This window comes from Callorhinus ursinus, unplaced genomic scaffold, assembly GCF_003265705.2.
Source record: "Callorhinus ursinus isolate GAN/ISIS: 27379988/994484 unplaced genomic scaffold, GSC_fseal_2.0 scaffold15, whole genome shotgun sequence".
Classification (NCBI taxonomy): domain Eukaryota; kingdom Metazoa; phylum Chordata; class Mammalia; order Carnivora; family Otariidae; genus Callorhinus; species Callorhinus ursinus.
Window position 1 is genome coordinate 39,940,453 of NW_027397077.1, and position 17,763 is coordinate 39,958,215.

Genomic DNA, 17,763 nt, shown 5'->3' on the forward strand with positions numbered 1-17,763 from the left:
CACACTCCTTTGGGGAACCCTGGATCAGGAAGTGGAGTATGCACTTTAGAGCCAGCGGGCCTGGGTTCAAATCCCAGCTCTGCTACTTTTCTCCTTCTGTGACCTTGGGCTAGTGTCTTGATATCTCCAAGCCTCAGTCTCCCCATCTTTAAAGTGGGGACAGTAAACTCTGTATCGCAGGGCTGTCATGAGGATCAAATGAGGCCGTGAGCAGGAAATGTTTGTAAAGTGGCTGGCATACAGTAGGTGGTCAAGTTTCCCATTTTTCCTGCAGTTTTTCTCAGGATGCTAGTAGTTTTCTGCTACAGTTTGGAAGTGAAGCTGCCTTTTTTTGGGACCGACCAGCCTGGATGCAGTCTGTGTGTTCATCGAGCCCAGTGGGCTCACTGCTGTGGGGGAAGCAGAAGCCGGCTCCTGTTTCCTTCTCCTGCTGCCTGGGTTTGCCTATATTGGTTCTCCCTGTCATCCCTCACCACCCCTCCCTGATGCATGACACCTCCCACACCCCAAGCTGTTCTCCTTTCTCCTCCAGAGCCTGAAATAGACCCACACCCAAATTAGCAAGGCGCAGCTCACAGAAGTGTCTTGCCTGGCCCCTGACATCTATGAGGTGCTTCCATCATTGGTCGCTTTGAATGCAGGTGGCTCAGCCAGAGGTCTGGGGCAGGGGATGGGAGAATGGGGTAGGGCAAGATCTTCACGTCTTCCAGGAGTGGTGAGGAGGAAATGATATAATGGGTGAGAAAGCCACAGCCCGGTGCCTTCTATGCAGCGATGCTGCAAGGAAGGCTTTTCCCTTCCTTCGATCCCCCGGGGCAACGGTTTTATGATCAAGCCCTACAGCTCTCAGCCTGGGTGACTATCATGCTACCTAATATGGGGATAGGGGACCTATCTGAGTACACAGAAGCCTCGTCACTCTGAAGATGGGAGGGCATAGGAATAAGAAATCCTCTAAAGGTTTAGAGACAAGTGAATGGAATTCCTTCTTGCCTGTGGGTAAGGAGGTTAAAACGCAGATAACAGGTACCGTGGCAGCCCCCCACCGCCACCCCTCACCCCGTAAGGGGGCCCGTAAGAATGCAGAGACTCAGGACAAATGCTCCAGCACAGGCAACAGCAGGAAACACCAGTCCACGTCTGAGGGACAGAACCAGGCCCGAGCCCAAGCGAGCCCCCTGCCCGTTCACTCCGAGAAAGAGAAGAGGAAGAAATGTTTATCAGTGGCTCAGCCATGCTATGGGGTGAGGCCAAAGAGCTGAACCCTGGCCTGGGTCCCCCTGCCTCGAGGAAATTTTCGAGTTGAGGACTGGAGCCTTCAGCAGGGACCCAGACACCAGCTTCAGCCCAGGTTCTGACCCCAGGACTTCTTCCCCAAGCTGGGGCCAGGAGTGTGCTTAGGAGAGGGCCACGTCGGGTGGGATGCTGCTTCTTGGGAGCCAAATCTGAAGCCCAGGGTATGTCCCTCTTCTGGGCCCCACTGGGGGTCAAGGGCCCCACAGGAGCCAGTGCTACTTCGGCAGCCGCAAGTGGGCGCGGAGCGGATTTCCCGGTGGTGGCTTCTCTCTTAAGCGCCTGCCCCACGTGGGAGGACGATTGTCCCAGAGCTGCCCATGCACATCCAAGATCTGTGCGGTCCAGAACAGGGAGAGGCAAGCCCAGAGTTGGGGGTGGGGGAGAGAGACGCCCATCCAACCGAGACCGAGAGCTCGCCATCGGAGACGTACCATTGACTAGGCTGGTATTTGCACTATCTGCAGCATTTGAACCTGCTGCCCCATCGGCCGCTGTGGGGGTGGGAGGGATGGAAAATGCAGTGTGTCACAATGGAGAAAAGCAACAATGCAGAACAGCAACAACAATAAGGACATGAACCAACTTGTGGGAAATAACATGACTATATTCTTAAAAAAATAAAATCTCCGTTGGAAATCAAGAAACTCAAATTTGGGAGGGGGGTGGGGGTGAAATGTTCCCATAGAGATTCAATAAAAACCAGGGAAAAAAACTCAGACATGGAGGGTCTTTGAAATAAAGCATGGCAGATGATCAATGTGGTTAGGGTAGGGTGGCACTGTTCTGTGCCAAGGTCTGGACTGATGCACCCCTCCGGCCACGCCAATCAGGCAGGTCCCCATCAGAGAAACTTCTCTGAGAGGGCATCTGGCTGCCCGTCAGGGCCAGAGGGACGCATGGCCAGGACTCATTTCAAAACATTCAACAACCGGCGCAGTGAGGCACCTGCCATTCTGATCGGCTACTTGCTGTGACCACCACCACTGCATCCCAGAGGGACATCCAGCGGTGGTGGTGACTCAGGATTCGAGCCCTTGACTCAGGCCACTGCCCACGGCCACCTCCTCCTTCCTAACCAGCACTCTATAGATCGCCTGGGTCACCCCCATACGAGATGCCCCGTCATTGAATAGGTGACATCCAGCATGTCGCACTTTGTGTGTGGGACAGAGAAGGTACTGGCAGGTTTTCCTTAGTTTAGCAATTAAAAATGACATAAGGTGGTCAGATGCACTCTGGTTGTTCTTTCTTGGGGTGGGGGCAGATGGGTTGTGCGGGAAGGAGAGGGAAGAGACACTAGTGGGTGAGGTGTCCATGCTGTGCGGTGAGGGTGGCGGGGACGGGCTCTGTGGGGTGTGCGCCGGAGAGCAGGGCTGTGGGGGTCACGTGGTGGCGAGCAGGGCACTGCACGCCGGTGTGGGGGGCGGAGGGCTGTGTGGGGTCGGTGTGGAGACGGCGGTGGTGGTGCCACGTGCATCGGCGGGCGGGGCGAAGCACCGGAAGGGCAAACAAGCGGAGCGAGGTGCTGGTCCCTCCAGCGGGGCCGGCATCACGTCGGGGCACAGCGGAGGGTCTGGGGGGTCAGGGAGCCTCCGCCAGCGGTGTGCTGGTGGTCTAGGGCCACGGCTCGGGGGTCAAAGGCTGCTGCTATTTCTAAAAATCCCATCTACCCTGAGGGGGTCTTACTGTACCTGGTAGCTGAAGGCCATCCCCCTTCTTCACACCTGTGTGATGATTTTTGAGACATGTTAATGAAGGAGAAGCACATACAGCCCAGCCTCACCTGCATGTACAGGCACGCACGCACGCACACGCACACGCACGCCTGCGGTCATCCTGACATGGGGGCCCGCCGTGGAGGTGGAGGGGATGGGATGGGAGTGCAGAGGCGCCCCAGTCCCCGCCATGCTGCTCACGGGCGCTTGAGAGGCTCGGCTGCCCCCATCTTCCTCTGCCATGGCCCCCCCACATCCCGCTTCTTCCCTCTACACGGACACTCCCATCTCACTGGGATGCAGGTGTGTGTTCGGTAAAGGACTCTGACCTGTGCTTCAGGGCAGGAGAGGCCTGTCTTCCTACCAAAATCTTCGAGGACACAGGTCTGGCTTCTGCCCCTCACGCAGGCCCCAGTGAGGCTAAGAAAAGGAGCAAAGACTGCCTCATCCTGCCATACCCTGCCCACTGCCTCTATCTGCCCAACTGTCTGCACCCTGGGGCCGGAGCCGGCCACAGCTTCTGTGTCACTCTGTGGACGCTGTCCTGACACCCTCTGGGCCTCTTTACTAGGACTTTATCCTCAGTTTCAACCTCAGCAGTTTCCTGGTTCTCTCCAGCTTCTGGACTTCCCTGAGGACAGCTCAGCTCCACTGTTCCTGCTGGTGGGGCTGCCATAATCTTAGGGGGACCCCTCTAGAAAATGGGGTATTGCCCTTGGGAACAAGTGACCTTTGGTTATGACCCAGGCTCTGTGCCTGGTTAGCTCCAGAGAGCTGGAGGTAGCAGGGCTGCCCCTAAACCTCAAGGAGGGGCCATTGACGTTCTCATCTCCTTCCCCTGGACCACAGATGGTCTGGCTGTTGGGAACCCCCTTCTGGAGCTTGGGGAAGGAGACAGGACAAAAGACGAAAGATGTGAGAGGGGTCTGTCCCTGACACTGAGCGTAGGTGTTGGGGAAGGAGCTAGCTGCTCTGGGGCCAGAGGCCTGGGCCTTTGGATTTGGGCCTAGCCAGATGGGCATCCCTCCCTCTGCTCTGAGAGGCCCTTGTAGCCCAGGCTACCAGCCTGCCACACTGAGGGGCACCCCGGGGAATAGGAATCTTGTTTCCGAGGCAGAGGAGGAGCCAGGATCCAGGCAAGGTGGCAGCTCTAGGTGGGGGAGGGGTGAGAGAGGGAACCACAAGTGTGGCCACCTTTCCTAGAATCTCCTCTGCCCCCATCTGGGCCGAGTCTGTGCGGGGGTGGTTTGCAGCTCTGCTCTGTGGAGTTGAGAATGGTGGTAGGAGTGAGCGCAGGTGGGGCTTTCTACTCCATGTCAGGACTGATGAGGGGACCAGGTCACACTCGAGGCTGGAGACTCAGCAAAGGGCTCAGCACCCTGAGCCTGGCTTGCGGGGGAGGGTCCTCCATGACATGACCGGACAGACAGAGACTGGGACAAGACCCTGGAGATGGAACAGACAGAAACCTCCTGGGCCGAGCAGGGCCTCAAGGATGCAGGAGGAGGCTGTTGGCACAGGGCGTAGACACAGAAGGCACTCAATAACTATTTTGTTGAGTGAATGAATAAACAACAAAAAAGTGACCTGAAGAGTGCCTCTCCTGGTCCGTGAGAGGGTCGTGCTTACCTTTCTTGTCTTTCTTCTCTTCCTCCTCACCGCCAGCCCCCAGCAGGGTGAAGATGATGCCGGTCTGAGAATTCACCCCCACGGCAGTCACTACCATCCGTCCAGAGCCCTCCATCACGTGGGTCCCTGGGGAAGGGGACAAGAGCCAAGTTACCGTTGCATGGGCCCAAGCCCCCTCCCCAAAGGAGTGGAAGGAACTGGATCCCAGAAAGCTCCTGGCTCTTTGCCTGCCAAGGTCCTGGGGTACCACCCATGGTTAGGGTTCAAACTACATATTGTAGAGGCTTTCACTTCGGGACAGGGCTGTAATGGGCCCGGGACTCAACCACTGCTCCTCCTCACTTCTTAGGCCTACCACCTACTACCTTCTCCTGGAGAGTCACCTCCCTCTCTGTCCTAGACAGGACTGGACAGGACCACTTATAAAGGGGTCTACTCCCTTCTAACCATCTGGGAAAGAACTCAGGGCTCTGGGAACTTGGAAGAGAAGACGATGGCATCCTTCTTTTCACAAACATCTAGCTGAAATTTAGCATTTCCATATGAACATAGGCAACCAACCCCAGGAGTGTTCGTGGCCCACAACGCCATTACATGCATTACAAAGAGTGCAGGTTCTCTGTCCTTTGACTTTGTAGTTGTTGCAATCATTTATGCTCATCCTAATCTTACAAGCACAGAGGTTATTAGACTACCTGCCAGACCTGGTTATTAGGGTGCTGACGAAGAAGCACATACATTACTCCATCACACATTGTTTATTACGTTAACTACTTCAATATAATGAACTTCCTTTGTGATCCAGTGTATTTTATTTTATGCATTTTAAAGCTTTATTCTGAGTATGGGTGGTACGTGATAACACTAGACCTCCCCAGGCTCCATGGTGCAAGAAAACCCCCTTTGTAGAATTTTAGGATTTTCAAACTGGGTTTTAAAGGGCCCTGGATGGGGCGCCTGGGTGGCTCAGTCGTTAAGCGTCTGCCTTCGGCTCAGGTCATGATCCCAGGGTCCTGGGATCGAGCCCCGCATCGGGTTCCCTGCTCGGCGGGGGGCCTGCTTCTCCCGCTCCCACTCCCCCTGCTTGGGTTCCCTCTCTCACTGTCAAATAAATAAAATCTTAAAAAAAAAAAAGGGCCCTGAAATTCTTTTGAAGGGCAGGAGAGTGGGCCGAGGGGGGAGAGGGAGGCCTCTTGTCAGAGTGGTTCCACTTTTATTCATCTTTGGGGTTTCTGTGTCAGCTGCTGTGTGACACAGGTCCCCCCGACCTGCAGGCGCAGAGGGCAGGTGGTCCAAGGTTCACTTGGGCACCCCTCCAAGTTCATGCCAGACTGAGGATAAAATGCAAAGGTAAAGCTGCTGAAAACTGTGCTATATACACACAACGGAATATTATTTGGCCTTCGAAGGGAAGGCAATTCTGACACAGGCTACAACACGGTTGAGCCTTGAGGATATTACGCTCCGTGCAAGATACCAGGCACAGAAGGACAGCTGCTGTGGATTCCGCGGCAGGAGCTCTGTAGAGCAGTCAAAGTCACAGGGACGGAGCGCGGAATGGTGGTTGCCAGGGGCCAGGGAGGGAGGTTTCAGGGGGGCTACTGTTCAATGGCTCTGGAGGTTCGGTTTTGCAATATGAAGAGTGCCGGAGGTGGACGGTGGTGATGGTTGTGCCAGGTGTGAATGTCCGTAACGCCAAGGACCTGTACACTTAACAATCCTTAATGTGGTACATTTTATGTGTATTTTATCACGATAAAAGAGTTGGGGAAAAAAAAAAAGCAAACCCGCTGAAGCCGTGGCCTCACTGGGGAAACAGGTGAGCCCAGGGTGGGGTCGGGAGGCGGCTGGGATCCAGCCCGGGACGTGGCCGGCTGCTACCTTGGCCTGGTCCTGACAGAGGAGATGTGGGCACAGCCAGCCCTCTATCCTCAGGCTGGTGCCGGGGACATGTCACTGTGTCCTAGGAGCTGTCACAGACCCACAGGCCACTCACAGGGTCGGCCTGCATGGGGTCTCCTGCAGCAGGCTCTGGGCACCCCCTGGGGAGGCCCTTCGGCCTGCACTTAACAGTGGCCCCGCTGTTTAGTCAAGAATCTAGGTAAGTGCAGTTTGCATCTCCAGGCACCCATTTTTTATTTTAAATTTAAACTTTTACTAGCCTGGGTGGAAAGGTCTCTTCAATGCAGCATGTGTTTCCTTCCCCAACGGAGAGGGGAGCATCTCAGGATATCCTCAGGCTGCACAGAAAGAACCAGAGCGGGGCGGAAGGCTAAAAGGCCCTGATGACTTGTTTTTTTTTTTTAAGATTTTATTTATTTATTTGAGAGAGAGAGAGAGAGAGAGAGCATGCACAAGCAGGGGGAGGGGCAGAGGCAGAGGGAGAAGCAGATTCCCCCCTGAGCAGGGAGCCTGACACGGGGCTTCATCCCAGGACCCTGGGATCATGACCTGAGCTGAAGGCAGACGCATGTGCGCGTGGGTGTATGTGTGCGTTCTAGCCCCTTGCCCTCTAAGATCTCATGATCTCAAAATGCTTTACAGACAGGCAGATGGACACTCTCCAGTGAGTTCCTTCATGGCAGGTAAAGGTCAGTCTATCTGTGCATGGGTAAACCAAGTCACGCAGGCTCCCAGAGGGTGTGCGGAACCCGGTGAGCTGTAACAGAACCCAGATGTTCAGATGGTGACCTCTTCGGCGGGCTCCTTGTTCATTCCCAGGACAGAAGGACAGTGCTCTTGTGTCTCTGGGCAGGGAACAGTGGGGACCACAGGATGACCTTGGACACTGATGGCAGGTTGAGAAGCCCAGGCAGACCCCGGAGCCCATCTACTCACCCATGGGGCACAAGCCGGGACAACCAAGGCCCACTGGCAGGAATTGGTAACTATAACTTGTTGACAAGATTTCTGTGCACTGGCTCAGCTGGTGTGGGGTGTGTGGGGCACTGTGAAATATCAGCAATATTAGACAGAGGAGGAGCCCGGGGTCTGGGGGAGGTCACATGGCAGAGGGGGGGGCATCACCAGATTTTTCAAGGTGAGGGAGGAACATATTGCATTGATTCAGAGTATGGATGGCAGTGGCCGTGGCCAGCGCTGACCTCCATGGGACACCTCCTGTGTGCCAGGCATCGAGCTAAACCCTTCATAGGGCGTCATCTCATTAGTCCTCACCCTGGCCCTGCATTTACAGAGGAGAAAACTGAGGTTCAGGGAGAAGTGGCTTGCCCAGGGTCATCGGCCTGTGGGGGCAGAGCCAGGATTTGAACGCCTCCCCATCTCTCAAGCTGATTCTCTTTGTCACATACAAGTCCCCATCTCAGGAAGCCAGGCCCTCACACCCTGGTCTCAAACACATTCGGAAAATGTTTGCTCTGCCTGGGTGGTAATGGGGAGGCCAGTCCCCACCTCCCCAGCCCAGAGCAGGTTGGAAAAATACACAGGGGGCCAATTTCCACCCAAGATAATCAGACCCCAAATCACCTTCTAATCTAATCACTCCCATCACAGCAGGGAGCTGACAGTTCTGCCCAGGGAGGCAGGGAGGAGGGAGGAAGAAGCCAGGGAGGCAGCCTCCGGCCACAATGTGAGACATGGGACAGGAGTGCACAGGGTGAAGGCACAGCACATGCCCTGCTCAGCCTTAGATGAGCCTCAGGGTGGTCCTCCAGGCCCCAGCATTAGATGGGCCAGGGGAGCTGGGTCCCAGCAGCTCCCCCCACTCCCGGCCATGGCTCTAACCACTGTCCCCCAGCCCAGACACCCTCAGTAGCATCTCCAAGGTCCAAATATCTCTCAGCGCGCCCTGGGTGAGACCCCAGCCTGCTTCTGACCCTTGATCACTGATTCCTGCCCCATGGCTTCTGCCTTGGAAGCATGCCGCTCACTAGGGATTTGTGGTCAGTCCCTCACCTTGGCTCACACAGTTACCCCCTCCTGAGTGCCCTTCTCCCTCCTCTGGCCCCAAACCTCCTCCTCTAGGCTCGGGATGAAGGCCCCTCTTAGGTGGCCTTCCCTGACCTCCACTTCATCTCTCTCCTCTGAACTGCCCTCCCACCTACTGTTTCCCCTGGGGGTGCTTCCAGGCCTGACTCCCCAACTAGACTGTGAGCTCCTTGAGGGTAGGTTCTGAGTGCGAGTCTCCCCTTAGCAGAGCCCAGCTTGTAACCGGAACTCCAGCACACTTTTTTTTTTTTTTAACTGCTGCCTCCTTTTTATATATTTTCCCTGGTAGGTATGTGTTACATTTAGGATGGAGAATCTCTACACCCCCTCAGAAGCCATCTTTATGGTTTGGCAAGGGGTCAGATTCATCCTAGCCTCACGCTCTTCCCCACCCCTCACGGGGCCATCCCTTCCCCCTACCAGGACCTCAGAGCCTGCTGCCCCTCCTAGCAGGAGGAAAAATTGAATGGACCAGGTCACCCCCTGCAGCAATCGTACCCCAGCTCCAGAATACCCCTCAAAGGGTGATGTTTGACCCCACGGGCTACAGCTCTAATGGTGGAACCAAGTCAAGGTCGATTGACTAAATCTCCCAAAGGAACACAGCAGGGTCTCTGGGTAGCTGCAGAGCTGAGAACCCTTCGGCTGGGTGGGGGGCCCTGGCAGGGCCTTGCACCAGGACCTCAATGTCCATGGTCCGTTGGCACCATCCTGTAGCCCCCACCTCCTCTAGTCTCACGGAGCCCCTCAGAATACGTAAGCACAGGGGGCGGGTAGATAGTGCTCTGGGCCGAGGGTGGGTGGGACCTGGGAACCATCTGCTGTCTGCTTCTGATTTGATGTGTGACCTGAGGCCAGCCCTCTCCTCTCTGGACCTCAGACTGTCCTCTGGAGAACGGGGAGGTCTAACTTACATCATCACCTCTCAGCGATGAAGTCTGGGCACCAAGGGTCCCAGAGAGACAGGGCCACTCCTGGGTGGCGTAGGGCAGCCTCCATGAAAACGCTGTATCTCGGGAGTCGGGAATCTCAGTTTGGATGGGATCTTGGTCTGGATGGGATCCTGTGCAGACAGACTGACCGAGTGTGGCTTTTCCTGCCTGGGGCCACACTCCTTCACTTGATGGTCACATGTGGTGGATTGCCAATTCTGTGCCAGGCTCTGGGGCCCAAAGGGAGGCCTCTGCCCTCCTGGAAGGAGCTCACGGTGTAGCTGAGGTCAAGGGGAGCAGACAGGAACACAGATCAACTGCAACACGAGACGACAGAGACCCTGGGCCCGCTGGACTGGTGGGGTCACAGCCCAAGCAAAGGCGGGGAGGTGGAAGAGCGGCATGGCAGCAGAGATACTGGGCTGAAGCTCAGGGCCATGAGGGGAAGAGCAGGAGAGAAGCTGGATTGTGGCAATGATCAGAGTGGAGGGCTGCAGAGTTGGGTCTCCCTGGTGTTCAATGGGGAGCAACTGGGAGTATTTCTGGGGCAGGGAGGGAGAGCATTACTATTTAAGAGTGAGCAGTCCCTTTGTGCCAAGTACTATCTGAGCTACTTTCTCCACGTGGCTGTCATAATCACCCCATGAGTGACCATCCTCACTCCCATTTCACAGACGGCGAGCAGCCCGGAGGGGCCATCCCTGCATCCAGCCCGGGAGGGTGGAGCAGGCGTGGACCGGGGGTGTGGCACCAGTTCTTTCCACCTTGCTGGGAAGGCTCGTGGAGAAGTTGGAGGCAGAGCTGTCTGGGACCACTCTGAGGCGTGAGGTGCGAGATGGAGGCAGGGGAACAGAGGGGGAGCTGTGTCAGCCACCCAGCAGCCATCCATCCATGACAGAGGAAGGAGCTCGGGCCCAGGGAATGCTGTGGCTCCCACCGACGAGATGGCCTGTCCTGTCCCACCTGAGCCTTCATCTCCTCCCCCCAATAGGGGAGTCCTGTGGCCTTTGATCTGGCAGCAGAGGGTGGGCCAGAACCTTCTCAATGGCCATCTCTGCCTTAGACCAGCTCGAAGCAACAGGACATGGTCCCCACATGGTCCAGATGTTGGCTGTCTCAGGCCCAGAGCCCCATGCAATGGCAAGTGGGGCAGTCTGAGCCGCTGGTGGCAGAGCTGGAGGGGCCTCGTTTTACAGAAGGAAGCTTCTGAGCCCAGAGAGGGCAAATGGCTGACTGAGGTTGCACAGTACCTGAGGCACAGGTTGGGCCTTGAACCTAGGGCTCCTCGCTCTCCTGGTTTTGACTTCCCAGGCCTCTTTCTGGACAGGAGAGGGGAGGGGTCTCTCTCTCGTGGTAGAGATGTGAAGAAGGGATAAAGGCCATTTGTGGGAATTCTTATCTGCCTCCGGGCACAAGCACCAAGCAAAGCCAATGCAGTTCCCAGCCCAGGAGTGGTTCCTTCATCATTATTGTTATCAACACAGTTAATAACAGTAATAACACATGCTTGCAGAGCACTAGAGAGCTGGCCAAGCATTTCAGTGCCCACAAGCCTGTCCTCCTCACAACAGCCCTGTGAGGTGGGTTTGGTGCAAGTACAACCCCAAGCCCCTCCCCTCCCCATGGCCTCTCTAGCTCAGAGAGGTCGAGTGATAGCCCAGGGTCACACAGCTGTGAGTGGTGGAGCCGGGACTTGAACCCGTGCTCTATCCACTACACCCCGCTGCCTCTCATGGAGAAGAGGCAGGGTAGTGTAATGGAGAGAGCGCGGGCCGAGCGGCAGACTGGGCCTTCCTGCAGTCACGGTGTCGTCCTAGGTTCCCTGGAGGCGGCGGCAGTGGTGGTGGGTCCGGCTCTCCATGCCTTGCCTTCTGCTTGGCGGGCAGGGTGGGCAGCAGGCCTGAGAAGGTCTGCCGATGTCCCGTGCAACTTCGTGCTGTTAACGCTCTGGCTCCAGGGGTGGTGGAGGTGGCTGGGGGTCCTGCCGGGGGCTGAGCCAACGGGCCTGCAGGAGCTAGGCCCTGCTTTTGGGGACACCCCCCCAACCCCAGACCCTGGTCCCTGGCCCTTCCCTGGCTACATAGATGGCGCCTAGTCGCTGGTTTCTCAATGGAATTTAGTATAAACGCTCCAAACAGGCCTTGCTGCTGGGTCATAAAGCCCCAGGGTCCTCAGAGGCGAGCTCGCTTATGGAGGCTCAGGGAGAGCTTGGGGCTGGGAGGCTGGAGGGCTGGGGTCTCGCTCTGGCCCTGCCTTCTGGGGCAATTTACACTCCTGCTCTGGGCCTCAGTTTCCCCAGGTGCAAATCAAGACCAGCCCAGGGTTCTCTAGGGATCTGGAAAACTCCTGGAAGGCTGCAAAGTCACAAGTCAGGGCATTTCTTTCTCACAAGAGGGATCACTGCTTCCATGGGACTCTCACAGGGATTCAGGACCCCAGGGCGTTAGAAACCACTGGCCTTCCATGAAAAGAGGCTGAAGGGGCAGGACACATAGATGCCACACAGGTCCTGCACTGGGTCCTGGCCCGGAGGATGCTGTGGGGACAGTCGAGGGACGTGAATAACGTATAGAACATTCTGGTAACGGTATTGCATCAATACTGAGTTTCCTGAATGGCTAGCTGTGCTGTGGTCCCACGTGAGCAAATCCTTTTCTTAGGAGATATGACTGAAGTGTCGGGGCAAAGGGCCATCACAACTGCATGACACAGTGAGCTCCCAATTGGGGCAAAATGGTAACAACAGCTGAATCAGAAGGAAGGGCATTCAGGTGTTCTTTGCACTCATCTTGCAACTTTTCTGAAAGTTTGAAATGATCTTAAAGCAGAAAACTCAAAAAAAATAAAGGCCCAGTTCAGAGTTTGTACTCTAGGGCTCACCCATATGCTCCTTGATCCACACGGGCTTTTAAAGAATGGGAATTTCTCACTAACAGTGAAACACTGGGAGACTGTACATGAAATGTGGGTTCTGCACCCCCCCCCCCGCACCGTGAACGTTGCAGCCACACCAGGACCGGGGGGCTTCTGAGGGCAGCAGTGAGAAGCAGTCAGGCTCTCGCTTCGGTGCCTGTGCTCTCCCTGCCGACCCCGTGCAGAGGGGACCTTGTGACTCTGAATGTTCTACTTTGCCTGGCCTGTGTCTGCCTGCCTGTCCATCCTGGGAGATGAGCTCCGGGCCTTTGGGATTTTCTTTGTGCCCTGAGGCCTGGCACATCTGAGTCTTTCCGAAGGCTGGTCTGTCCCCATTTGTCAGATGGGGAGACTGAGGACCTGAGGGGCAAAGGTCACGGCTGGAGCCAACAGAGGTCTGGGACCTGGGTGTTCTGCCTTCAAATGTTATGCTTGTTCCACACCACACAGCCCCTCGAAGCAGTACCGTTTACAAAGGACAGTGACATCCATCCATGCATGGGGTCCCCACAACAGCCCTGTGGGGTAGGCAGGGGGGAAGGGCACCCCCCCAGCGACTCCTCCACTGCACAGACACCAACATGGGGTCTCAGGGAGGTAAATGGACCTGTCCAGGGTCACAGGCTGGGCATGGTTGGGCCAACTGCTCCCAGTATCAGAGTGTTCTTTGCCTTCCTATAGGCTGCACCAGTGTGCCAGATGCCCCGAGGGGGTTTCTGCACTACCATGAGGACCCTGCAGGTGCCCCTAGCCAGGTCCCTCTGTCTTCCCCGGGGGCCATTCAACTGGAAGGCCCAGCAAGGCCTCCCAGCACAGGGAAAGGGTCCGAGATGTCTGTCATGCACAAAAATGAGCATCCAGATGGCAGTTATCCAGAATTCAGAGCACTAGGGAAGAGAACAATCAAGGAAAACCCCCCGGAGGAGGCAGGCTCATGCAGGCTGAAGGTGGGGAGGAGCTGGATGGGGGAAGCTCAGAGAGGGGGAAAGGGGAGATATTCAAGATCAGAGAAGAGAGGGGGGAAACGGACACTTTGACACAACCTCATCAGCTGGGGTCATCCTATTTTACAAGTGAGGAAGTAGAGGCTCAGACAGGGTAAGAAGCTTGTCCAGGGTCTCCCAGCAAATGAGGGCAGTAGGGATTCGAACCCAGACCTGTTTTGCCCCCCAAATCCAGGCTCCATCTGAGGAATGGGGAGGGAACCAGTCCGCTAGCACTGGGCTAAGGAGGGGCTCCCCCTACATCATACCCCAGGGCATCCCTACTGTCCTCACAGGTCAAGAGAAGAGGTGTGACACGCCCAAGGCCACACAGTGAGTTCACTCCCAAGCCCAGGTCTGCCTCAGTCTAGCCCAACCCAGCCTTTTCTACAATAGCCTTAGCCTCCCTCTCTCTAGAAGATAGTGCTGGAGCCACTACACTGTGCGGGGCCCAGGGATGGAGCTCCTGGTGGCTTCATGCTCAGGGCTTCCAGCTGCTGGATGGGTCTGGGTGAGAGGACCCATGGACAAGTGCATCGCAATGATGATGGTGTCTGTCCATCTGCATATGGCCAAGGATGGACGGGGCCCGTACAAGTGAGACCAATAGATCTCTTTGGGAGGCAGGACTGGATGCATTTAACTCTTTACTTTATCTGAGATGGTTCTCACTCAGCCAAACTCAGTCCACATTAGGGGGCTGTGCTCGAATGGGCCAAGCACAGTGTGGGGGTCATGGGGTGAAATGTGTGTCCCAAGGCGTCTGGGGGTGACTGCCCAAAGGCAGTAGTGGGCAGAGAAGGCTTCTTGGAGGAGGTGGGGCCTGAGCAGATGGACAGGAGTTAAATGTGTAACAAGGAAGGGAGAAGGCCATCTAGGAGGAGGGAGCAGCCTCAGCAGGGGCAGGGCGGAGGGAACAAAGTAAGATGCATCTGCAGCAGAGGTACAGGGTGGGGGTGGGTATGATGAATCTGTGACTTGTGTGCCTGGGAGGGTGTTGAATGCACTGGCCATCCAGGGCTTGGGTCTACCCTACAGCACCCCCAGCACCCCACAGCCTGTCGAGGCTCTGCTCACACACAATCAGTGACCGGGCACTCATTACCTTTCGGCAGCCTCTTTTGTCCTAGAATGGCCCTATTACAGAATTCTTCTCTTTCCAATTAGACTGCCTTCTATTGGGCTGACTCTACTCCCTTCTCCCCGCCCCCCCACCCTTCTCCAGGAGCTGGGGCTAAGCCACCTGCCCCTCCCAGCCCTATGCAATTGTGCTTTTGAACGCCAGTGCTGCAGTTCACAGCCAAGGGTCACTTTCTTAAGTCTAGCTCACCCTGCACTCTGGCGATCTTGGTGGGTCCTGCCTCTTGCTTTCTTTTTGCCATCCTCCCTGCACTCATGGTCTCTGCAAAGTTGGTGGGCACACTTTCCATACTGAAACAGGATAGGGCTCCAGGGAAGGCCACTGGGTTACCAGCAATCCAAGAATCAGCACAAACCCACCAGAATCTCCTAGCTTCTAGCACATCCTGCTCTCTTTTGCCCACAGGGACATCTCAGGAGACCCTGGCTGTTGTCTCCTGACATCCAGAGGCCCAGGGTCCACACTATCTACCTGGGCTTCCAGGTAGAAGTGTAGGTAAAGACCAAAAAATCTGGTTTGACTTGGGATGGCTAGCTGACTTCCCACGCATCTCTGCCCCGCCTGAGTCTTTTCCAGAGTCTCCTTGCCCCTGGGCCCATCTCCTCGGCTGGTCTGGGGTACACTGAGTCAGTGATTCTGAACACTTTCTTTCCTCAGCCTCCTGCAAGGAACCTACCCCTCCTCTCCCTTCTCCAAACTGTCTGGAACCTTTGTCACCCATCCATTTAGGCTCAGTGCCTCCACCTGACTTCCACCGATCCAGATAACCCACCAGACCACTTCTCCCAGGGATGATTGCCTCTCTGCCAAGTCCTTCAGCTCAGAGGTCAGAACCAGGGCCACGGGGCCATGACCATTTACAGAACCCTCACGAGGCCCTGAGTTCCAAGAAGGCATTCAAGTCTTTCTATGATCTCTTAGACCCCAGGGCCTTTGCACTTGCAGTCCCTCCACCTGGAATGCTCTTTCTTCTCATTGTGCTGGTTTCAGCTCCAATTCAACCTCCTCAGACAGGCCTTCCCCGACCAACACGATTCCTGTTCCCTTCCTCAGAGTCTCTATTTCATTATAATGGTTTAATGTCTTCATCTGCATATTTGAAATTTACATATTTGCATTCTTGTTCCTTTATTGTCTGTTTCTTTTTACGAGGTTCTAAGCTCCAGGATGGCAGGAACCTTATTTGTCCCACCAATCACACAGTAGCTTCATAAATGTTGGTCAAATAAGTTTTGGATAAATAAATGCCCCAGTGCTGATTCTCATTTCTTTCTACCATCCTACCCTGCAGACCTGTGGATCTTTCTCTTTGTATTGCAAGGACATCCCCTATTCCTTCAGGCCTCTGTGTCTTTGCACACATTTGCCTCTGTTAAGAGGCCCTTTCTCCACACCTCTAGTGAGCTTCTCCTCACCCTTTAAAACCCCGCTCAATTCCACTTTGGGTAGTTCTGTTCCTTTCTTGGCTTCCTCACCTCTTCCTCACTCCTCTACTGTGGAATTAGCTGTTTGCAGGTCTGCTCCCCCCAGCCTCTGTGGGCTGGGGGCTCTCAAGGCCAGGGGGAGGCTCTGAGTCATCATGGGCCCAGTGCTCAGCACAAGGCCTGGCCCAGAACAGCTGTTCAGGGGATGTTTGCTGAGCAGTGCTGGACAAGGAGGCCCCTTGTGTGTCTCTGTTAGGGGGGTGTCTCATCCAGCTGGGGCTGCAAGGCCTTTCTGCCTCCTCTCTTTCCCCTGCAGCAGTCAGAGGGAGATTTAAAAAATGTAAATGTGACCAGTTCACTGCTGAAAACTATTTCAGATGATCCTCATTGCGCTTAGAAAATTTCCAAACTCCTGACCATGGCCCACGAGACCTGACATCTGGGCCCTCCACCCTCTCCATTTTGCTCACAATCTTCCTGCTTCAGGGCCTTTGTCCTTCTTGTTCCCTCTGCCTGGTACATGTTTTCCCCCAAAAGCCACAAAACCAGCTCTCCCTCCTCATTCACAACGCAACTCAAACTTGGCCTCCCCTGACCGCCCCAGCCACCTGCCTCCCGTTGTTCTGCTTTATTTCCGTCATATACCTACCACCCTCTGGGGTCTTCGCAGTGTCCGTCTCTTCTCACTACACCACAAGCTTCTGCGGGCAGTGGTCTCAACAGTCTCTCTCCCTGCTGTGTCGCCAGCACCCAGCCCCAGTGCCTGGCACATGGCAGGTGTCTAAAGTAATGATCACCTGACGGATTCTTTCCTATCCCTGATAAGAACAGGCTTACTGGAAAGTAAGTTCTGTGAGGGCAGGGATTCTTTGCCGATTTTATTTACTGTACTATCCCCAGGGCCCAGCGCAATGCTGAGTGCACAGTAGGCTCAAAGTACATTTGTTGGGGGAAAGGGTCTGGAGCCAAGGAACAAAGTCTCTGAGAATTTCCAGCCTCATGATGGGGACACAGGTGCCCCTCCACCCCGGAAGCACAGAGGCAGGAACCAGCAATGCGAGTGAGCCCACCATTGGGCCACATCTCACCTGATAGCAACATGGGGTCCTTGTCCACGGACTTGCGCACCTGGTCAGATTCCCCCGTCAGGGAGCTTTCATCAATCTTGAGGTCATTGCCCTGGATGAAGAGGCCATCGGCAGGGAGGAGGTCACCTGGTAGGAAGAAGGGCAACAGAGTCAGCAGGGTGTCAGGTGGCTGGAGGGTCTTGGAACATTCCCTTAAAGGTGTGATTGCAAGGTCAAGCTCACCATTGGGCACCTGCTTTCTCGAGCTCCCAGGGTGTGGGAACTAAGATGGTGCCCATCACAGGCAATAGGCAGCTGAAGCCTGGAGCCAAGGGGAATGGCACAAGGCCTGGAGGACTGAGGCTGGGCCCAAGAACAATCCTAGCTTGAGTGGGCATGTACTTCTGTTTATAAAGTGCTTCTCTTGGCCTGCTGTGGATTTGGGGTCCAGTTTTCTCAATGATTCATGCTTCTCTGGTCTCACCTATGGTTTGGGAAATCATTTTGGAAGGGATGAGTCTGTCCTGACTGCTGAGGGGACCCGAAGACAGGCACATTATCAGAGGAAACCAAGCTCCCTAAGGCAGCGTGAAGAGGGCACCGCAATCTCTCCCCCATCTTCTGCCTCTGCTTACCCAGGACATACCTTGCCTACACCCTGACCACTTCCTCCATGGCAGCATCACAGGCCTAGAATGTTTGCTCACCCACATCC

The 17,763-nt window shown here is 55.4% G+C and overlaps 1 protein-coding gene across 1 annotated transcript in view; it reads right to left on the bottom strand.

Moving 5' to 3' along the window:
- The window catches only part of ATP2B2 (ATPase plasma membrane Ca2+ transporting 2), a 170,981-nt gene that overhangs the window by 53,597 nt on the left and 99,621 nt on the right, over positions 1-17,763 (bottom strand). Inside the window, exons 5-8 of the mRNA XM_073901649.1 lie at positions 17,070-17,195; positions 4,641-4,766; positions 2,988-3,020; positions 1,728-1,787 (exon numbers count right to left, since the gene is read on the bottom strand). Of these exons, the coding sequence (XP_073757750.1) occupies positions 1,728-1,787; positions 2,988-3,020; positions 4,641-4,766; positions 17,070-17,195 (345 nt within the window). The remainder of the gene's footprint in view (positions 1-1,727; positions 1,788-2,987; positions 3,021-4,640; positions 4,767-17,069; positions 17,196-17,763) is intronic.